At 42.8% G+C, this 24,094-nt stretch overlaps 1 protein-coding gene across 1 annotated transcript in view; it reads right to left on the bottom strand.

Moving 5' to 3' along the window:
• Positions 1-2,280: 2,280 nt before the first annotated feature.
• TMEM214 (transmembrane protein 214) overlaps positions 2,281-24,094 on the bottom strand; it is a 41,817-nt gene continuing 20,003 nt past the window's right edge. Inside the window, exons 10-17 of the mRNA XM_040348251.1 lie at positions 22,315-22,406; positions 21,854-21,902; positions 20,075-20,185; positions 13,128-13,245; positions 9,426-9,522; positions 8,096-8,264; positions 5,657-5,808; positions 2,281-3,100 (exon numbers count right to left, since the gene is read on the bottom strand). Coding sequence (XP_040204185.1) covers positions 2,974-3,100; positions 5,657-5,808; positions 8,096-8,264; positions 9,426-9,522; positions 13,128-13,245; positions 20,075-20,185; positions 21,854-21,902; positions 22,315-22,406 — 915 coding nt within the window. The 3' untranslated portion in view covers positions 2,281-2,973. The remainder of the gene's footprint in view (positions 3,101-5,656; positions 5,809-8,095; positions 8,265-9,425; positions 9,523-13,127; positions 13,246-20,074; positions 20,186-21,853; positions 21,903-22,314; positions 22,407-24,094) is intronic.

The following is a 24,094-nucleotide window of genomic DNA, read 5'->3' as shown; positions in this document are numbered from 1 at the left end:
AACTTTATAAAGAAAATGTATTTACATTTTTTTTTATTGGGCTAGATTTTATAGCAGAAAGAAAATATATTTTTTCAACATTGTCTTCCTTTTTTGTTAATAGTGCAAAAAATAAAAAAACTCTGCTTGTGGGGAAATAAATTTGTCTTTTTTTTTTATGTACAGTTATGCATGACCGCACAATTGTCAGTTAAAGTGACGCAACGTCGTATAGCAAAAAAAAAAGGCCTGGTCATGAAGAGGGTAATCTTCTGGCGGTCAAGTGGTTATGGTTAACTTGTGTTCCCTTCAAATACCCAGTAAGGTTTGCAAGACATTTCCATCTTTTTAAAGAACCCGTGGCATATCTGCTGCAAGTACAGAAAACTACCAGTTATCTCCAAAGAAATTCACTGAGCTCTTGTTTGAGCAGACATTGTTCTCATTTGCTCGACTCCAGATCATCCATTCATCAACATAAGGGGAGAAGTGTTCTGTAGTCAAAAGAGGACAAATCATGGAGCAGTGCTCATTCGATTTCTTAGCAGGTCACAATGTATTTTTCTGCATTTTAAAAGAAATAAAACTTGGGGAAATGTGTATGTATTGCAGATATACTATATACAGATTATTATTTTTTTCTAGCCATACACTTTACTCTTACTTGAAGTACCCAATCAGTCTAAGAGGAGTTTAAACAGTCACTAATTGGCCTCCAACCCCCAGAGACTATGGTGGAAGGTCTCAGTCTACATACTGCAGGGGTTGACAAATTTGCTTGGAATCTAGGAGCCAGCTAAAGTTAGGAGCCAGAAAACGCGCCCTGTCCCGACGAGCTTGCGCACAGAAGCGAACACATACGCGAGCAGCGCCCGCATATGTAAACGGTGTTCAAACCACACATGTGCGGTATCGCCGCGATTGGTAGAGCGAGAGCAATAATTCTCGTCCTAGACCTCCTCTGTAACTCAAAACATGCAACCTGTAGAATTTTTTAAACAACGCCTATGGAGATTTTAAAGGGTAAAAGTTTGTCGCCATTCCACGAGCGGACGTAATTTTGAAGCGTGACATGTTGGGTATCAATTTACTCAGCGCAACATTATCTTTCAGAATATAAAAAAAAAAAAAAAAAAAAAAAAAAAATGGGGATAACTTTACTGTTGTCTTATTTAATTAAAAAGTGTAATTTTTTCCCAAAAAAGTGCGCTTGTAAGACCGCTGCGCAAATACGGCATGACAGAAAGTATTGCAACGATCGCCATTTTATTCTCTAGGGCAGGGGTCTTCAAACTACGGCCCTCCAGGTGTTCAGGAACTACAATTCCCATCATGCCTAGTCATGTCTGTGAATGTCAGAGTTTTGCAATGCCTCATGGGATTTGTAGTTTTGCAACAGCTGGAGGGCCGTAGTTTGAGGATCCCTGCTCTAGGGTGTTAGGATAAAAAATATATATAATGTTTGGGGGTTCTAATTAGAGGGAAGAAGATGGCAGTGAAAATAGTGAAAAATGACATTAGAATTGCTGTTTAACTTGTAATGCTTAACTTGTAATACCAACGGCCACCACCAGATGGCGCCAGCTTACACATCTGGTGGTAATAACTTGTAATACCAACGGCTCACCACCAGATGGCGCCAGCTCAAAAAAAAAAAAAAGCCAAGTCAAGTCGCCAGGACCCTATTTCTAGTCACCATGGCGACCGGGATTTGTCGAGCCCCGACATACTGCAACCACTATCAAATGGCCTCATTCTCGCTGTTGCATTTGTATGTAATTTGACATATCAGAGAATACATTAGGAAAAGAGAGATATCACATTGGAGAGATTCCTAGGCTAGCCACACTTCCCGATTTGGAATTATGAGCAGAGTCATGGAGATTCTGCCTAGGATTCCAAATTGCACAGCAATTGCTGCACAATGCACATTTGTGTGCCATTATCCTTTAATGGCACCCCAAACGCAATGCAATTCTGCCACGATCATCGCACGTCAAACCGCACCTTTAATAATTTGCCTGAAGCTTGTCGCTCAAAAAGAAACAGGAGCTTCTTTTCCGGCAACATGCATACACAGGGCAGCCGATTCAAGTGAATGGGCTGGCCCTATGTGACACAAAATCGCAAGATAAACACTCTTTAAAAACTGGGTAGTGGGAATGCTTGCTCCAGCTACCCAATATGAGAACAGGATCCAAGAGGCTAAAATACCGTACCTGAAAAAAAAAAAAAAAATAAAATAAAAAAAAAAAAAGACTAAACTTACATAGCTCACACTGCTAAAACATACACACTGTGTTGTGTTCTGAAATACTGATGATTTTATTTAACCAAGTATGATATGAAGCCAGAGTAGAATGAGTCAATGCATACTTCTCAACGTCAACCATAGTAGTAGCTTCCAGACTGGGACATATAATATGGTTTAACAGCCTGAGCAAGCAGACAGAAAAACAAAAATTTCTTTATTTGGCTAAAAACAAAGATCCATGTTGCCTGTACAACAGAATGTTGGGATGAGAGTAACAGACATTTAAGACTGACTTGCACACAACACTCACGACTGCGCACTGAACGCAAGATGGCTGATGCAGACAAGCCACAGAGACAAACCACACTTATAAAAACAAACAAAAATTAAGACCCAAGTCCACAGGAAAACAGTAGATTGTGCCACCGATGTCAAAGTCCAACACATCCCCGGAGAACAAAAGATTGATGAATGCTTCTACATCATCTGTCCCAAAGACCCAGGAGAACTTGGTAAAACCATGGCTCTGCCAGATTCCTTCAATATGTTCTGGAACAAGGGGTGGAGAAAGCAGCTGTGGAATACAAGTTACAGGGGAATCTCATTGGCTTCTCTTCTCATCCCAGATTGTTCACGCTGGTCCCATCACAGCTACGACTTTTCACAGAAGTGTTACGGGATTTGAGTAAAAGCCAAATTAAGCCATCGTCTGTCCATTTTGTAGTCACAGCCGCTAGCATCTAATGACTTGATATCATGGCCACAGCCCAGTCCTTGATGGCCAATGTGGTGTTCTGGACAAATGTCCATGAAGATTGGGTGATGCTGGTCAGGTGGCCTCGTGTGCAGTCCCAAGTTACCTCCCCACTGAAAAGAAATTAAAGTAAAAAATTATCAACACTTAATATATATATATAAAAAAAAAAAAAAAAAAAAAAAAAAGGCATTTGCAAAGCAAACCAAATCATGTGTAAGAGAGAAGCTGCCATTTTCAGACTCTGGGGCAGTGAACTGAGACTTTAAAACAGACATCACTAAATGGTGGCCTGTGGGCCTCAACCGGACTGAGGGACAGCAGTGGTGTCACTTAACAGCTTAGGTGGCTCCTTCTGGATAACCCATTGCTGCTGCTCCTCCGGTCATGCTTTTTTTTTTTCCTATTACAATAGGAACACAATTATTGTAATAGGAATAAAAACGAAAAAAAAAAAGAAAAAAAAAAAAAAGAAAAAAAAAAATTCCATTTTGTCGGAATTATATATTTTTTAGAACGATAGATAAAATCTCTATCTGTATATAGCTAGATATATGTTTGTGGGTTCCAAGTAATTTTCTAGCAAAAAAATGTTTATTTAAAGTTTGAAAAGTAGGCCTGGACCTTAAGTGGTTAACGTTGAATTCTAGGTATGGTATATTTGCATCCATTGAGAAAATGCAAAGCGTTCTGAATGGGGCCTGTGTTGAGCAGTTGACCTGCTGGGTTCATACCAGACCAGCCACTTAGCACGGGACTTGGAAGCAAGTGGAGATCACTGGAGTAGCAGTGTCTGGCATAGCAATTTTCATCTTCCAGGTGCATTGGCTAGGTATGGTATATAGATAGTTGGCACAAGTAAACTATATACTGTACCTATGTAAAAATATAATATTGTGATTGGAAGCAGTATAAGTTCCTAAAATGCGAGTTTAAAATGCACCCGTTGTACAGAAGCTCGGACTGGGAATGGTAGGTGTGCTGTATACACAAGGCATGTGCTAGGAGGGGAGAGCAAAGAGGATCTCAGTGTGCTGCTGCTCATTTAATGCTCAAACTGAGTAAATCAATGGACCAAAATACAAATCCTTTGACTAGTTAAACTGCTCCTTTTTGTGCATTTCATCTGTTAAAAAATCTGGCTGGATTTGAACATTAAAAAATTAGTATTAGAGCTCCGCCCCCCACTTTACGGTCAAGGGTGACAAAATACACAACTCCTTAAGAGCAGTAGTGAGTTTTTGTTAAAATATAAAGGAAATCATGCAATATAACAGTCTGGATTAACCACAAGACAGCAATATTAGCATAAGTGAGAAACAATTGTTGCCTCTTTTCCTCTAACTGTTAAAACTTCTGGCTTGCCCCCATAGCCACAGATATACACAGATTAATGGGCCTTTCTGGATAGAGTTGAAATGTTCCATCCCATTACTGTGTCATTTGGGATATTTCTACTGACTTCCTGTCTATTTGAAGGACAGGATGTGAGGGGAAACCACTCGTGTCAAAGTCTCTAAACATTTGCTCTAGCAAGTCGTCAGTCTTCAACATTACATATAATGGTGATGTCAGGAGCCACATTTGTGGTGCCCTATGCCTTGTAAAGCAATAGTATAAACTCTCCTTGCTTTATCTTTAAGGCTTCATTTCCACTGGCGTTTTTACAGCCACTTGTGTTAGCCTTTTTTACAGCTTAGAAACGCCTGTCCATGTTTATTTTGTAAAAAAAAAAACACATTTTTTTAGCTGGAGCTCAAAAACGCTGTGGTAGCGTTTGAGCGCGTTTAACGTTTGGCGTTTTTACAGCTCTACTCTGGAGCTTCAGAACGCCCTGGTCCTGCGTTTTTTTTTACAGCTCAAAAACGCCTATGCCATTTGCAGCTCAAAAACGCCTATGTGGGCATGATGCCATAGAATAACATGGACAGGCGTTTTTAAGCTGTAAAAAACGCTCAGAAAAGTGGCTCTAAAAACGTCAGTGGAAATGAAGCCTAAGTGTTACTAAACCCACAACAGTAAAATGAGTCTGTATATGCAGTAAAGCATGCTTGTTATACTCACTGTGGAACCTAAGGGGTTAATCCTGTGCATTGTGTAAAAAAGACCGCATTTTCTTTGGAGGGAGCATGTGATCAGCTCAGGGCCAATCAGCACTGTCCAGACAGAGGGTCAGGAGTCCTGCAGCCTCATAGGAGGGTCAGTAGAATGAAAACTCCAAGCTTTAACCAGACACTGATAGAAGTCACAAGACTGCTATATACTGCTGATGAAAGGTATTTAGCAGTTTATATTTACTAAAATAATTGCATTTCCATGTTCTGTGGGAGACCAAATATAGTGAATGCAGGCACCTGGATTTAGGAACACCAAGGTAAATACGTTTTTGCTTAAGACGAGTTTGCCATACTGGCTTTAAACCATAAAAAAAAAAAAAATTATATATATATATATATACACACACACACACACACACACACATACACACATACACACATACACACATACACACACACACACACACATACACACATACACACATACACACATACACACACACACACACACCAAATTAGCCTTTTTTTGAAGAATGCCACATTCAAAATAGATTTTAAAAGGTCTCTACATTGTTTACAGAGCTATAACCCATATGCTATAGATGTACTTACTTGCACGAATCAACGTACTGCTGCCATGCTGTCTGTAAAGCAGTCATACAATACACTGTGGCGGGCACAAGATATCTGTGATAGATTAGGAGCAGCAGCTCTTTTAGGTACTCTATAAACTGGTGGACAGAGTCAGGAATCTGGGCATTTAGCTAAAAAGGGAAAAAAATAAAAACAGATTGAACACACAAAATCACGCATCTGAAAGCGACTCATGCCAAACTACTTTATTCCACCATCAGTACCCATCTATAGCGGTTTATTGCTACCTTTCTTGTCACAATTCCCCAACAATCTCTACAGAGCAGCTGTGAATACTCTGTACAAAATAGACATTCTTTCACTTGCTTCATTCCTCCACTTCCCATTGGACAGGCAATAATTTTTCGGCGAACCTCAATCTCCAGAGGGTACACAACTCTCTGCCTCCATCTAATTATACACCTTACTGGGTTTCACACACTTGATGTAATGAAAATACTCAGTTTTTGACATTCTCTATTCTGACCGTTTCTCTTTCCTGATTACACCCAGCTCAAGATATTAGTCCAACAAGATCCTCTATATCAGGGATATGCAGTTAGCGGACCTGCAGCTGTTGCAGAACTACAATTCCCATGAGGCATAGCAAGACTGACAGCCACAAGTACGACACCCAGAGGCATGATGGGACTTGTAGTTTTGCAACAGCTGGAGGTCCGCTAATTGCATATCTCTGCTTTATATATGGTAGAATTGTTTTTTTCTCCTGATCTTCTCCCTGCCTTTCTGATTACAATCAGGATAACCTTTATCAGCAGGATAACAGTTTCCAAAATGATCCTCCAACAGGTTTTCTCACCCAAGGGTTCATCCCGTGGTTGCTAGAGGCTCCTTGAACAATGAGCAAGGTGGGATGGAAGAGAGATTTATGAACTCTGAGAACAGCAGATTAATAGTTATAAGCGGGTTCCAGTGGGTCCCAGTTTGTTGGATGAGGTTCTTCACTAAATCATGTGGTGTTGACCCTTATTTTTGTAGTACCGGAATCTAGAGCTATGAGAATTTACATATCACAGACCTTTGGACCGATCATAATTTGTGGACTTGACTCTTCCAAGGGTGGACTTTATTTGTATGTGGAATTACAGTGCTACTTTTAATTTGGATTTACTTTTAATGAGCACTTTCTCCCTCTCAGATAAGTTCTCACCAACATCATTGATCTTTTTAACCATCTGTTAAGGGGGTAATTTTTCGCAATGTCCAAAGATGTAAGGAAGGTTCTACCCACTGACCATTACACTAATGTGTCATGAGTTGTAGAGATAGTGATTTTTAGCAGTGGGTCCCTGAGACTGGAAAGTTATTTCAAGGGTTCCTCTGTGTTGGAAAGGTTGAGAAAGTCTGCGCTATAGAAGGCAGAAAATACTTTACGTTTTGGGATACATCCACCCACATCCTAACACTCCCTCCAACAGGAAACTTCATAAGTTAGTAAATACTATTCACAAAATTTTCTCTACCCTTCCGATTACACGACCGCCAAAATTTTACATCTCCAATGTGGTGCCCCCTAAGGCTACAAATACTTAGCAAGAAAAGGAGAGAGAACAGCACCCTTTAAGTGCAGTAAGTACATTTTTAACATAAGGGACAATGAAAATGATTGCACTCACAGGATTGTAGTGAAAGCAGGCATGGTATAGATCATACGCTCCGACTTCCGGGCGAGATGAGAGGGAGAGAGTCACTGTAGTGGACTGGTGTCCACGGTCGTGTCTGTCCTCCGGAAACAAGGCTGGAGACTATGCTTCCGGATGGCTGGAACACGGTCAGTGGTGCACTGTGGACAACATCACTTCCGGGTCGGGTCAGCGGGGCCCCGCGGACACTAGTCCACTACAGTGACGCTGGACCTACTCTCCCCCTTTCATCTCACCTGGAAGTCGGAGCGGATGATTTTTACCATGTCTGCTTTCACTACAATCCTGTGAGTGCAATCATTTTCATTGTCCCTTATATTAAAAACGTACTTACTGCACTTAGAGGGCGCTGTCATCTCTCTCCTTTTCTTGTATTACAGGTTTTTTTACTTCTACTTTATTGAACTGGCAGCCTTTTTTTGAACAGTTATCCATTCATTGTGACATTACATGGACTAATAATCCCTCTAATATACTGTTAATACCACCCTGTTTCCCTCTTCCCCCATCCATTTCCACTATTTTGAGCCATAACCAGAGTGCGCCGTATTACCCATTTTTTGTTCGTGTTTACAAATACTTAGCTCCTGACATTCTATCCACTATTCTGATTACACCCAACACTGGGATCACATACTCCTCTACACCCTTTCTGAAAGCGTTCACCCATGTTTAACTGATGCATCCATGTCAGGTAGTTCTGAAAAGTGAGGGAAGCAGGAAAGAGGTCTCCTAAGATATCTGAGCAACTTACCCACTGAATAAACCTTGGCAGGTTGTCCTTTAAGTATACAAAAGATGTTGAAGAATGTTGTGCGATGTAAATAGCCGCATCACGACTCTTCTCCCATATTATTTCCAGCCCTGGTCCCAACACCTCCACTGCCTGGGAGTAATACACAGGAACATTCCTCTCCAACCAACTGCAAGACAGGAACATATAAAAACAGTTATTAAAGGGCAAAGCTAAGGTTTAATGTTTGTGGCTGCTATACACTAGAGCTGCACAATTTTGTCTAAAATGAGAATCACAATTTTTTGCTTTGAATAAAGATTACAATTCTCACAGTGTAACATCTTTCAGATTATACAAAAAGATTGGGCTAACTTCACTGTTTATTTTTTTATTCATTCAAGTGCATTTTTTCTCCAAGACAAAAGAAAGACAGTGTGGGGTAAAATATTGCAACAACCGCCAGTTTATTCTCTAATTGGATAGATAGTAATTTTCTAGCCAAAATACTGATCTAAAAACTTGTAAGCACCATATGTCAAAAAAAGGATTAGTCTTTAAAGTGCAAGTTCACCTTTAAAGAAAAACCTGTAAGGTGAACTTACACAGGACCCCCTCCTCGCTGACCCAGAGTGCAGCAATCTCTTGTTCCGAGTTCTGCTGTAGCCGTGTCACCGGACCAGGGCTTAGAAATCCCCTCGGCTTTCACTCTTCTTCCCCGCTGACAGGACGGGCTATGCAGGTTCTGATTGTTTGCTCGGCGCTGACCATAGCCTGTGACGGGGCCCCAAAGCAGGTCACATAACGCGAGAACTCCACGCTCCAGGTCAGTAAGGGGTCCTGTGTAAGTACACCTTACAGATTTTTCTGTAAAGGTGAACTTACCCTTTAAGTGGTTTATCTTACCTCATTTACAGACAGAAGTTTATTCCTTTGATCTAAAAAGAACTATAGATTACAATGTTTCTCTTTAGCGATGTGAGAAACTTGGCAGGCTGTCTTTAGCACAGAACTCTCTGCACTGAATGGAGGAAATGTTTTAAGATCAGGAGGGGGGTAGAATTGCAGTCTCGATTCTTTAACAATTAATCGTGCAGCTCTATAACACCTTAATCAACAAGTTCAATTTTGTGCGACCCAACTGAAATTATTATACAAAAGGAACAGTGTCGACTGTCTTGTAGGCTTCAAAACGGCTTTACTCCTCATACACGTTAGATAGAAAAACAGGCTGAACAGGTCAAAATCAGCTCTGAACGATCTCAAATGGCTCAAACTGATGTCAAAAGCATGCTCATTGACACAAGCCTAAAGCCTGTTGATACTGATGAAGGACCTTCAGTTTACCCACCTGTGACCGTGCTGGGTGTAGTGCGACACTTTGCTCCATGCCTGCTGCGACACTGCCAACACACCAGTCTGCTGCAGCATGCTCATCGTTGAAGAGGCTGCAACCAGAAGAAGTCAGCAAACAAGCAAACTTTAGTTTCAGATCAGAATGTAACGAAGAACATATCAAAACCAGGCTGGCATTGCAATTCAGATATATAGTATCCCTGACTTTGTAGAGGCAATGAACACATGGGTGTAAAATGGTGCAAACATGTGTCCTTTTTTTCAAGAGCCACCCCTTGTATAATGTGATTAAGTAAAACCAATGTGATAATATGGATGGGCTTTCAAATTTACATGCATGATTTCAAATTACCTGGACAACCTAAAAAAAAAAAAAAAACACACAGGAGAAATGAGAGATGGGCTCACATTTCTATACAGAAAAACACCAGCCAGAAAAAAAAAAAAAAAAAAAAAAACGGTGGTTGGAAAGTCAGAAAAGGATTACCGTCAGCCCCTCTGTTATATAAAGGTATAGGTACACCATGTAAAAAAAAAACACTTCAGCCCCGGACCATATTGCTGTTTAAAGAACGGGCCCCGTTTTGCGATTCGGCACTGCGGCACTTTAACTAACAATTGCGTGGTCGTGCGACGTGGCTCCCAAACAAAATTGGCGTCCTTTTTTCCCCACACATAGAGCTTTGGTGGTATTTGATCAAAAATAGAGCGACAATTTTGAAAAAAAATAATATTTTTTACTTTTTGCTGTAATAAATATCCCCAAAAATATATATAAAAAGCCATTTCTTTCCTCAGTTTAGGCCGATACGTATTCAACATTTTTTTACGAAAAATTTCGCAATAAGCGTTTGATTGGTTTGCGCAAAAGTTATAGCGTCTACAAAATAGGGGATAGTTTTATGGCATTTTTGTTAATATTTTTACTAGTAATGGCGGCGATCAGCGATTTTTATCGGTACTGCAACATTATGGCGACACATTTTGACACATTTTTGGGACCATTGGCATTTTTATAGCGATCAGTTCTATAAAAATGCATTGATTACTATAAAAATGCCACTGGCAGGGAAGGGGTTAACACTAGGGGGCGAGGGAGGGGTTAAGTATGTTCTAACTGAAGGGGGGGTGGGGTGGGACTGAGGGAAATGACAAATCGCTGTTCATACATTGTATGAACAGACGATAGGTAATTTCCCCCCTGACAGGACCGGGAGCTGTGTGTTTACACACACAGCTCCCGGTCCTTGCTCTGTAACGAGCGATCGGATCGTGGATGCCCGGCGGTTAATTATGCCACTAAACCTTTCCAGATCCCATTTGCGCAGTCATATGAACTCCCTGCCACTCTCCTCCCCTGATCGAGAGGCTACGGTGGGAGGGGCTAAGATTGCCTCCTGCATCAGCTGGGAGGTCACTTGACGGCTGTGCTGACCGCTTATCCCTGCTTATCTGAAATAAAGTATTTAGCGGCATCATTTTAAACAGACATTTACTCTGTGTAGTATACCTTGGTAAAACTGAGGGGCGGCCAGTATTCCTACTCTGACTTTGCTGGCAGGTACTAAAAAAGCAGCAGGAGGGGGAGATAGCTCACACACAAGAGCTGACAGGCAGGGAGGAAAGGTGGTAACGGGGAGAGAGGAGGAGAGCAGCAGGATGATGGAGGCATGTAAAACGGACCACAGTTTAATGGAACCATTTTTGTGTGGCACTCCGCCTCAACTGCAGCTGGCCCAAAACTAACTATGTACCTCACCAACATGTGAGGCCGCTGGATGTGCGGTATAAACTGTATGTAGTTGGGGCTACATACAGCATACCGCACTGTGTTCCGGGATCAAGGCGAGACTTCCTGTCTCATTCCCGGAAAAGAGTCTGATCGACACTCAGAGAAAGCAATGTATTCTAGCAATGAATATAAAGCTTCCTCCAATTGTCAGAGGTTGTGACATCATCATCCTGCCTCTTTGTTAATCAGAAGAAGGTTTCTATCCATTGCTACAATACAAATTGCTTTTTCTGAATTGCTGAGAGCCGATCAGATTCTACAGTGTTCTGGGTATGAGAAACAAAGTCTCGGCTCAAACCTGGAACATACAGTTTATACTGCACATCCAGCAAGTTGGTGAGGGACATAGTAAAACTACGGAAAGCTCATCAAAAGCTGGCGTTCAGCTATGGTCATCTGACGACCGTGCACTTTACATCTACTGCAAGTGTGGGCCAGTTGCGCAGAATTTATATCTATAGACACACACACACACACACACACACACACACAGGAGAAAGACAGAACAAGGCTCTGCCTATGTAAAAAATGCAGAGCTCTATCCTGTCAGAGGATGTGCTGGATTTTGTTTCCCTGCAAAGCAATGAATAAAATCCAGTACATCCCTAAGTGAAAGAACCTCACAGTCAACATAAAAACACTGGTTAGGCACACATTTAACCTTTTGATAACCCTATAGATTTAACCCTTGCCCAGTCAGTGTCATTAGTACAGTGACCATGTATATTTTTAGCACTGATCACTGTATTGGCGTCACTGGTTCCCGCATGGTGTCAGTTTGAGTTAGATTGCCTGCCGCGATATTGAAGTTGTGCTATAAGCTGCTGAACACTGCCATTTTTGGCAATGCAATATATAGGTTACCAAAAATACGTAGCAGAATACATAGTGGCCTAAATTTATGAAGACATTAAAGCGAATGTGCCACGGGGAAAAAATATTAAAAGCCAGCAGCTACAAATACTGCAGCTGCTGACTTTTAATATTAGGACACTTACCTGTCCTGGAGTCCAGCGCTGATCGCAGCAGAGCACGAGCGATCGCTCGTCTCTCTGCTGCTCCCCCCTCCATCCACGCTCAGGGAACCAGGAAGTGAAGCGCTGCGGCTTCACTGCCCGGTTCCCTACGGCGCATGCGCGAGTCGCGCTGCGCCCGCCGATTGGCTCACACACTGTGTGCTGGGAGCCGAGTGTTCCCAGCACACAACGGGCAACAGACGGGATGTGACGGAATGCCCGTCTTTCGCCCGTAGCGTGTGGCCGGAAGTGGGTGCAAATACCTGTCTTTAGACAGGTGTCTGCACCCCCCTCCCCCTGAAAGGTGTCAAATGTGACACCGGAGGGGGGGAGGGTTCCGATCAGCGGGACTCCACTTTAGGGTGGAGAACCGCTTTAAGTTTTATTGGATAGGCTTTATAGCAGAAAGTTTTTCTTCACAATTTTTATAGCACAAAAAACAAAAACAGTGGTTATGAAAAGAAAGCTGTATTTGTGTGTGTGTGTGTGTGGGGACGACGACGACGACATACATTTCATTTATGTACAGCACTGCATGACTGGGCAATTGTCAGTTAAAGTAATGCAGGGCCATATAGCAAAAAATTGCATGGTAAAGAATAGGGGGTGTTAAATCTTCCAGAGGTGGAATGGTTAATTATATATATTAGTAACAGAGCTGCATTAATATTTTAGTTCAGCTTTAACCTAGTCTTAAGCTATTAGTAGACCAGCACTGCTATGTGCCATTTGCATCGTGGCCATGCCACATGGTAAGGAACAGGCAAATCTCAACAAAACCTCAGGCAGCGATAAAAAAACAAAACAAAAAAAACCTGATTGGAGTCTAACCCTTTCCAGCATGTCCAAAATGTAAAAAAGGTCATTTATACTGGTTATGCAAACTGACCTTGGATAGAGCCAGTTGTTCGGACATCGTGAATGAGGAAACCAAAAAGAAAGATGAGTGCTATGAGGCAGAGCCGGAACCATGGGAAGCCTTGGCCCTTCATCTTCCGCAGCAGAGCCTAAATAAGAGGATGAAAATTAGACCAATCATTAAATTGTGTGTTTTTCCAGAAATTTTAGAAAATAAAAAAGTAGTCTTATGCCATGAAAAGGTCAGGTTATACTGCGGCAGGTTGGCTCTCCTGCGTGAAACGCCACACATGTACAATGACCGTGCATGTGAAACTGTGGGCACATCTGCTGCACGCCGCAAGTCCAGCGGACTCGCTGTCAGTGGGCGACATGCAATCAGGGTACACAGAGGCAGAATGGGGATCTGCCCATGTAAACAAGGCGACCCCTGTTCTGACAGGAGACATCTCAGATCTGCTGTTCCCAGTGATCGGGAACAGCAATCTCTCTCATGTCTTCGACAGCCCAACCCCCTTCAGTTAGAACACAACCAAGGAACACAGTTAACCCCTTGATCGCCCCTAGTGTTAACCCCTTCCCTTCCAGTGTCATTTATACATTGATCAGTGCATTTTTATAGTAATGTATATCTAATGTCACTGGTCCCCAAAAAGTGTCCCATAGGGTCAGATTTGTCTGCTGCAGTCCCGCCATTCCTAGTAAAAACATTAAAAAAATAAAAATAAGTCAGCAAATCTGTACCCCATTTTGTAGACACTATAACTTTTGCGCAAACCAATCAATATACGCTTATTGCAATATTGTTAAACCAAAAATATGTAGAATACATATTGGCCTAAATTGAGGAATATTTTTTTTTTCTGGATATGTATTATAGCAAAAAAGTAAATATTTTTTTTCCCAAAATTGCTTTTTTTTTTATAGCACAAAAAAATTCAATTCTACCGAGGTGATCAAATAGCACCAAAAGAAAGCTCTATTTGTAAAAAAAAAAGGAAATCAATTTTATTTGGGTACAATGTTGCACGACCGCACAATTGTCAGTTAAAGCGATGCAGTGAAATATTGCAAAAAATGGCCTGGTTGGGAAGTAGTTAAACATGTTACTTCTACTCAGGTGCAATACATGGCCAGTTTGCGGCACTATTCTTAAAAAATAGAGTTACGTACCGGTAACGTCTTTTCCAGTAGTCTTTCAGGACAGCCCACAATTGAGAGAGATACTCCTCCTCTTCCTCTAGGAAACACTGCGCCAGCCCATAAATTTCTCACTCCCCCTGCCAGACCTCAGTATTTATACGAGCACCTCCGGTCAGCTGGGGAGACACAAGAACATGTTAATAACATACAATTACATATCAACATCATGTCCTGGTCTTGAAATCAGACTTCCTCTATTCGGGTGGGTACCCAGGGCTGTCCTGAAAGACTACTGGAAAAGACGTTACCGGTACGTAACTCTATTTTTCCCCTCCCGTCTTTCAGGACAGCCCACAATTGAGAGGATAACCGAGAACTTACCAACTAGGGTGGGACTATGGCTTGCAAAACCTTTCGTCCAAAGGCTTGCTCACCTGCCGAAACCAGGTCCACCCTGTAGTGTTTAACGAAGGTGGTGTAGCTGGACCATGTTGCTGCTTTGCAAATCTGTTCCGGCGTTGCTCCCGCTCTTTCTGCTTGAGAGGTTGCCAGCGCTCGAGTGGAGTGTGCTTTAATTCCTGTAGGGATATCCCTACCAGCCAAAGTGTATGCTTGCTCAATGCTTAGTCTTAGCCACCTGGCAATAGTGCGCCTGGATGCTTTGCATCCCTTCCTGGTTCCAGAAAATAAAACAAATAGTGAGTCTGACCGTCTAAATGGTTTAGTCACCTCTAAATAATGTAGGATACTTCTCCTAACATCTAACGTACTGAAACGTCGTTCCCTTTCCCCCGAAGGGTTGGAACAAAAAGAGGGTAAAACTATATCTTGACTCCTGTGAAACTTTGAAGTCACTTTAGGAAGAAAGGCTGGATCGGTCTTGAAAACGACCCGATCCGGGAAAATAACACAAAAAGGGGGTCTGATCGATAGAGCTTCTAGCTCGCTGACCCTCCTAGCAGTGGTCACTGCAACCAAAAAAGCTGTTTTTAAGGTTAAATCCCTTAGAGAACAATTATCTAAGGGCTCAAAGGGAGTACCCGTTAGGGTACGCAATACCAGAGACAGGTCCCAACTGGGGAAGGGTGGCCCTCGAGCTGGTCTCTGTCTGGATAGTGCTTTAAAGAACCTGACTATCCAGGGACTGGTGGCCAGAGGTTTTTCTAAATACACCGTAAGTGCCGAAACCTGCCCTTTAAGGGTGCTAACCGAAAGACCCTTATCTGCCCCACACTGAAGAAATTCTAAGACAGCCGTGGGGCTCTGTACAGAACAGGGGCAATTTACACACCATTCGTTGAAACGAAGCCAAACCTTCTTGTAAATTTTGCGGGTCTCCTTTTTTCTACTATTAAGGAGGGTGGCAATTAAACCTTCGGAAAATCCCTTGGATCTTAGTATGGCTTCCTCAGTAGCCACGCTGCTAGCCTCCACCTGTGGACTTGTGGACATAGGACTGGGCCCTGTGATAGAAGATCCTCCCGCTGAGGTAGAAATAAGGGTGGTTCTGCCGCTAATTGTTTGAGGACTGAGAACCAAGCCCTCTTGGGCCAGTAAGGAGCTACCAGGACTAGAGAGGTGTGCTCTAATTGGAATTTTCTCAGTACTGCTGGAAGAAGTACCGGAGGTGGGAATGCATAGCATCTTCCGAACTTCCAGCTTTGGGACAGGGCATCCACTCCCCTTGCTCCTTCTCCCTTGTTCAGGGAGAAGAAACAGGGGGCCTTCGCATTTTCTCTTGAGGCGAAGAGGTCCACCTCCAGAGTTCCCCATCTCTTGTTCAGGAGCTGAAAGACCTCCTGGTTGAGGGTCCACTCGCCCTCCCTCAGCTGCCTCCGACTGAGGAAGTCTGCTGTTACGTTTCTTTCTCCCCTCAGAAAGACCGCCGAAAGGGAGAGGGTGTGGATCTCGGCCCAGCCCAGAATCTCTGCTGTCAGGACCGACAAACTTTCGCTTCTCGTGCCGCCCTGCTTGTTTAAATAGGCTACGGCCGATGAATTGTCCGATCTCACCTGAATGTGGTGCCCCTGGAGTTCCTCCTGAAAGAACCTGAGGGCTAGGCCCACTGCCCTCAGCTCCTTCCAATTGGAAGATCTTTTTAGATCTTGGAGACCCCAGGTACCCTGCGCTGGAAGGGACCCCAGGTGCGCTCCCCAGCCCTTGCCGCTTGCGTCTGTGGTTACCACCCGAGACACCGGGATAATCCACAGACGTCCTTGGGTAATGTTGGTGGCCTTTCTCCACCACCAGAGGGATCTCTTTACCTGAAGGGGTACTAGAATCAAGGAGTCTAGGGTTTCTAGGCTGTGATCCCAGACCCTTAGTAGGAAGGCCTGCAGTGGGCGAAAGTGAATCCCTGCCCACTGTACGGCTGGGAGGGCAGATGTCAGCAGACCTAGCGTTGACATCAGGGACCTTAGTGACACCTGTTGATTGTTTTGGAGGGAAGCTACTGCTCTGTCCAACTTCTTGACTTTCTCTACCGGGAGGAACACTCTTGAGAGAGTAGAATCCAGCAGGTACCCTAGGTAAGTGATCTGTTGGGATGGAATTAAACTGGACTTGTCTAGGTTCAGTAACCACCCTAGGTCCGTTAGAACCTTCTTGGTCACTTCCAGGTCCCTGGATAGCTGCTCTGGCGAGGCTGCGAAAAGTAGCAGGTCGTCCAGATAGGCTATGATGGATATTCCCTGAAGTCGCAGAAACGCTAAGGGTTCTGCCAGGATTTTGGTAAAAATCCGGGGCGAGGAGGATAGCCCGAATGGCAGAGCCTGGAACTGGAGGTGTACAATCGTTCCCTCTAGGTCCACGGCCAATCGCAGATAACTCTGAGAATTCTCTGCGATCGGGACGTGTAAGTATGCGTCTCTGAGGTCCAGAGATACCATGAAACAATTGAGGGGAAGGAGGGCTCTGACTGTATAAATTGATTCCATACGGAATTTCCTGTATGAAATGGATCTGTTCAGAGGTTTTAGGTTTAGGATTAACCTGTATTTTCCCGAGGGCTTCTTTACCACAAAGATGTGTGAATAAAATCCCCTTCCTTCCTCTGCCCTTGGAACTCTGAGGATGACACTCTGATCCTCTAGCTCCCTTAGAGCTCCCAACAAGGCTTCGGATTTCTCCTTGTCCCTGGGTAGATGGGTGACTAGGTATCTCTGGGGGGGAGGTGATGAAAATTCCAGTCGGTATCCCCCTCTTATGACCGCCAGGACAAACTGGTTTGGGGAGATTGATTCCCATTGTGGGAGAAAAGTCCCCAGTCTTCCTCCCACCCTGACTAACAAGTCATGGGTTTTTAGGGGGCTGGACAGGAGGGTGAAAAATCGCTCCACCTCTGCCTCTGCCCCTGGGGGTCCAAACCCTCTTTTGGCCTGCTGGTTTGGCCCCTTTTTGCTTATGCGGACGAAACCCCCTTCCTGCCTGTACTGTGACTCTTTTTAGGAGGAAAGGCTTTCTTTTTGTCCGCCGTGCGGTCTAGTACTGCTTCAAGGCCTGGGCCAAAAAGCAGGTCCCCTGTGAAGGGAATACCACATAACTTGGATTTAGAGGCGCTGTCGCCAGTCCAAGTCTTGAGCCAGAGGGCCCTTCTGGCCGAGTTAGCCAGAACCGCCGATCTGGCCGACATGCGGACTGACTCCGCTGAGGCATCCGCTATATAAGCCACTCCTTGCAGGATAGTAGGGAAGGAGGCTAAAATAGTTTCCTTATCCGTACCAGCTTCAATGTGCTCCTGAATTTTAGAGAGCCAATGCTCCAGATTGCGAGCCATTACCGTGACGGCAAGTTCTGGTTTAAGATTCCCCATAGTAGAATCCCAACATTTCTTTAATAGGGAATCCATTCTTTTGTCCATAACATCGGACAAAACCCCCATGTCCTCGAACGCTAAATCCGTGTTCCTGGACACTTGGGAGAAGGCGGCGTCTAATTTGGGGCTTTTGTTCCAAACAGATAAAGGATCCTCTGAGAAAGGGAATCTCCTCTTTAGGGATCTGGAAAAAAAGGGTTTCCTTTCAGGATCCTGCCACTCCTTCTTAATGGTCTCAACCAGTATATCATGTACTGGGAAGACCTTTTTCTCTTGCTCCTCCAGACCCCTGTACATTCGATCATGGAGGGTAAGAGGTTTCTTGTCGGTTTGGATACCAAGGGTTGTGTAAACTGCCCCTAAGAGGTCCTCTACCTCATCCAGTGACAATTTGTACCTAGAGGGCTTCCTGGACTCCCCGTCCTGGTCCTCTCCCTCTGACCCCTCTTGAGAATCAGAGGTGGCACCATCTGGAGGAACCTGTTCCTCTTGGGAAGGGCCTGCGGAAACATCTGCCATAGCTGCTGCAATGGGTATGACAGGAGCAGGACCCTGAGCCTGTGGCTGGGTTGTAACCAGGGTAGGGACAGCCAAAGGCTGTAATCTCTCAAACAGAGATTTGAATGAGGAGAACGTGGATGACAGTTCTTTAACAGAGGCTGCAAGTCCTGACTCCTGTTCTAATTCATTTTCCCTGACCAGGGATTGAATGCAATCCCTACATAGGACCTTAGTCCATGTTTCTGGAAGGACATCCCTACAGGAGGCACACTTCCTCTTTGAGCTATGCCTTCCACTACCCGTTTTTTCAATGGCTTTCTGAAACACAGAAAGGGCAGAAAACAACAGTTATAAAAATAAAAAATTTAAAAAAAAATTTAAAAAATTTAGTTACAACCCTGGGAGTGCACCTAGCCCCCTATAAACCCTGGGACTAAGGACTCCCCCTCCCCTGGCCACCCAGGGGGCTTGCCTCCCCATGCATTGAACCCTACATGGAGAGGCAAACCTAAGCTAGAGAGCGCCCCTCCCCAGGGTACTCTTACCTTAGGCTCGCTGGAGGTAGCGTCAGTTGTCAGGGCTGGCTCTGGAGATGCTGCCGACATGACTGCAGGTGGCTGCTTGCTGAGAGCTTTCTCCTCGCCTGTGCGAGATCCGACTCCCTCCAGCGTCCGCCCGGACCTCCTATCAGCACCGCGACCCGGAACCGGAAGTCGCGGTTCAAAGGGGAGACATCCGCTCTACGCCGGAAATGACGTCACCCGCCGTCCAGCCCGCTCGGTTCAAAAAAATTATTTGCGGCCTGTAGTACAGGGCGAGCCTGGATGTCCCCCCCGCTGCGCCCCGCTGGACGAGATAGGGGTCCCCCGCAACCAGGAGCCGCGCTCGGCGTGGAAGGGGTGGCTAATGGTGGGCCTGCACCGCACCAGGATTCACCTGGAAGCCTCTGCTTCCTTAAGGTAAAATAGATGGCCTCAGTCCTCTGCCTGAATTGGCCTAGGTTCCCATGCACAGTGTCTCCCCACCGGAGGAAACACTAATACTGAGGTCTGGCAGGGGGAGTGAGAAATTTATGGGCTGGCGCAGTGTTTCCTAGAGGAAGAGGAGGAGTATCTCTCTCAATTGTGGGCTGTCCTGAAAGACGGGAGGGGAAAATTAATACTTGTCTTTATGATCGGTGGTACAGATCCCACTGTACTTTTGGATATGCGAGCTGTGGGTCACCGCTGCGCTAGTGTCCTTTTTCTCTCCCCATGACCCATTGAAACAAAAAAAAAAAAAAAAAACACCATGCAAACCAGATACTGTTTATTTCCCCCGAACATCCATGTATTAGGACATTTAACACGTTTACCCCCCCCCCCCCCCCCAAAAAAAATGACAGGTTTTGCATGCAGTTGACCACTAAAGCGGCAATGCAGCACCTAGCGATGGGTGCCAGCATGCATCAGCAGACAGTGGGGTGGAGTAATGTTAGGACTCTCTGACTTCACAGATTAGTAAAACATCTGGAAACCAACCTGACATGCGGACTCGCACACTTCAATGTCCTTTGAATGTGAATCCTTGGCAGAGAATTCCTCATTCGTCACACAGAACGACTGAACCGTCTCCCGCACAGCCTTTCTCATCTGAAAAAGACATTAGATACGTCACCTGATGTGAGGTACTAGTTGCAAAGCAAGATATACATTAAACCCCTTCCCGGCTGCAATCTGGATATTAATGTTCCCCAGCACAGGGCATGGTGATACATTAACCCCTTTGTGTTCACAATAAGGCTCCATGCACATTGGGCTTAAAAAAACTCAAAAAAATTTTTTTTTGTACAAAGTTTAGACGAGATTAGGAGAGTTATGTTTTTTTCTGCCACTGAGCTCCAATCAGGAATGCAAATGAGAAGGTTTTTTTTTTTTTTTATCTCAAAACATGCCTGTAAACATCCGAATGTGCATTAACACATAGGATAACATTGAGTTGCTTCTAAAGGCAGAACACAAAACTCCTGTAGAAGCAACAATTTTTACTCCAGTGTGCCTGGAGCCTAAGATTTTATAATATGAAAATATAAAATGCCCCTTGCTGTGATGTTAATTAACCTCAAAGCAGAAGAAAACTAGGAACGTGCAAATGTTTGTGTTCTTAATGCTCAGACCTGCTGCCATTTACAAAATTTAGACTGCCGAGATCAAGTGTTACTAAACCCAGGACCATGCATTCACTATATCTGGTCTCCCACAGTAAACAGACCATGGAAATGCAACTAGTTTAGTAAATATTAACGGTTAAATACCTTTTCTCATCAGCAGTTAGAGCAGTCTTGTGACATCTATGAGTGTCGGGTCAAAGCTTGTAGGAGTTTATTCTCTCCCGATTTGTTTTATCAGGCTACAGGACCCTTAACCCTCGGTCCAGACAGCGCTCATTGGCCCCGTGCTGGTCACATCTGCGCTATATATATATATATATATATATATATATATATATATATATATATATATATATATATATATATATATATATATATATATATATATATATATATATATATATATATATATATATATATATATATATATATATATATATATATATACACACACACCGAATGTACCATCAGGAGATATATTTGGGACAGTGGAAGAGGGGGAGGATCAGAGGAGATAGGATCAAACAGCCTTTTTTACACAATACAAAGGATTAATCCCTTAGGTTCCACAGTGAGTATAACAAGCATGTATTACTGCCTATACAGACTATTTTTAAGGTTGTGAGTTTCGTAACACTTTAACACAGACCAATGTTGCTAAACTCAGTTGAGCATTTAAGCTTAAAAAAAAAAAAAAAAAAAAAGTTAATAAGTTAACACAACCCTGGTTAGGTTATGGTTAATAAATGCCCTCCACCTGAAAGCCACCAGCTGACACTTTGTGCAGTTTATTACTCATAATCCAGGCTGTAACAGACCGCTCTGGTCCTCTGATGACCAATGGGAACCAAACAGCTGCCAGACTACAAGGGAGAAAATACACCCTTGAAATGTGTTTTGAATTTAAGAAAACTGACAATACAGTAAAAGTATGACAAATCCAAAAAAGGTAGGTTGAAGGCGCTCGTTTCCCTAATCCTGTGCAGCGGATACATTTTGGTGTTGGCACCAAGCAGGTAGCTCATATGCACAGAAAGGTCCTAACAGACCTTCAGATTCTAGCAAAACATTCTTTGCATTGTTCTTCTAGTTTAAATATAAGACAAATCTTAGGGGTTTATAACCAATACTCAGTAGTTGTCCAACTTACTGGCTTGGACGTTGTTTGCCAGGAAGCAACAAGATGCTGCAGGAGCAGGCTGCAAGAGAAAAGGAATAATATTATACAGGATTAACATTGCCCAGTGCTTAACATAAAGGGAGACAGTACATTTACAATACAAATCAAGACAAGGTTGTTAGAAGGGCCCAGCTCAAGAGATCTTACCATGTAAAAAGGAAGGTACAAGTGATAGAAAAATAATTGGCGAGTTGATGAATAAATTAAAAGTTCAGTTGTTAGGTAGAAGGGGATAAGATTCACTGAAGAAATTGGTTTTCACTGGTTGCCCAGAAGCAGGCTGAGTAGACAATAGTAATAAAGACTGGGGTAGGAAGTACCAGGGGATGGGAACGGCTCTAGAGAAGTCCTGGAGCTGAGCATTGGAGGAGGTGACAAAGGAAAAACATCATTTGAGACAAGAAGCACAGACATAACACAGATGCAATTACCTTGACTGCGGTAAATGTTTGGTATAAAGTTGGCGCCACACACTAAAGCTAAGAGGGTCAACGTTCAGACATTCATAGAGACTGTGCAAAAGCTGGAAGAGAACAATTACTTAGATACAACAGAGCTTTAAGTGAACCAAATCACATTCTAGGCGAATCAAGACGATAGCACATGATGAAGAAAAAAAAAAATAAAATAAATTATATATAGGATTTTGTACATAGTATTAAAAAAAAAAGATTATATATATATATATATATATATATATAATCTTTTTTTTTAATACTATATATATATATATATATATATATATATATATATATATATATATATAATCTTTTTTTTTAATACTATATATATATATATATATATATATATATATATATATATATATATATATATATATATAATCTTTTTTTTTTAATACTATATATATATATATATAAATAAAATACTTTTTTTTTTTTTTTTAATACTATGTACAAAATCCTTTGTTGTAATAACAGCTTCAAGACGTAGGCTCATAGTTACATGCATTGTCAGGTGCGATTTTTGCCCATTCTTCCAGGCTAATAGGCGATATTTTATACATTTATATTTTTTCCTTTTACACGGTCATTTTTAAAAGGATGTAAATATCCCTTGTGACAGTAATAGGCAGTGACAGGTCCTCTTTATGGAGGGATTGGGGGTCTAAAAGACTCCAAGCCCCTCTGCACTTGAAAGTATTAAAAAACGTCAAGATCAGCGTTTTTGAATACTTTATTTTTTTTAAACTGGCGCCTTTAAAATGCCAGTAATCCAGGAAATTATGTCATGACATCGCTTCCGGGTTACTAGATCCGAGACGAACAAAGCATTGGCTTTGTTTGGGTCTTTGGCCCGCCGGCGTACGTGCCGGCTGGTGGTTTGGGTCTCCCCGTGGAATTGGGGAGCCTGGGTGAGCAGCGGAAGGTCCCCTCCTGCTGCTTGGAATAGCTGAGCTGCCTCGGTTATTACAAGCTAGCCAACCCTCCGCTCTAAAGAATGGTAACAGGGTGATGCCCGGTACAACCCCTTGAAGCAATGACAGTACGTTTTGTGACCGATGCATCAGACAAGTGAATAACGGCCGCATTTTATTTATTCATACAGAACCCCTGAGCCATACACACCAGTCTATGTACCAGAGGAGCTTACACTCTAATATCCTGTCAGTCACACACTATTAAAGCATATACCATATAGAGTGTCGACATACCGCAGCACTGTACAGCGAGCCAGTCACATGGGACAATTGAGTGTAAGCTCTTCTGGTGCATACCACCATTATACACATCAAGCACAAATTTAATAAAAAATAAAAAAATCTAAATGCACCCACATATTTGAAAGTTAATATAAAATATATATATTTCTCAAAAGTGTTCCTTTTAAAAAAAGATAATAAAAAAGTGGCCACACCAGTAGGATTTTGTAGGAACATTTGACCATCTAAAATTGTTAATAATGGGAAAAAAATAAAATAAAAATGATTATATAATAATTTTTGATCATAAAGACCATAACATTTTAAGGAGCCTAATAGAAAACGTTCCCCAAATACATTTATTTGTGTTATGCGCTTTTCATTCAAGAAATTACATTTAGTCCAAATCTGAATGCTAAAAGCAAAATGTAATTTTGATATCCTTCCGAACAGGTGTCAAGTCATCGAACGTACAGAGAAATTTCGTACGAAAATCTACTGGAATGGCCAGGGTTAGAGTTACAAAGACACGTTACATACAGGGGAGATCT

This window comes from Rana temporaria, chromosome 4, assembly GCF_905171775.1.
Source record: "Rana temporaria chromosome 4, aRanTem1.1, whole genome shotgun sequence".
Lineage (NCBI taxonomy): Eukaryota > Metazoa > Chordata > Amphibia > Anura > Ranidae > Rana > Rana temporaria.
This window is presented reverse-complemented; position numbering and strand designations above follow the sequence as displayed.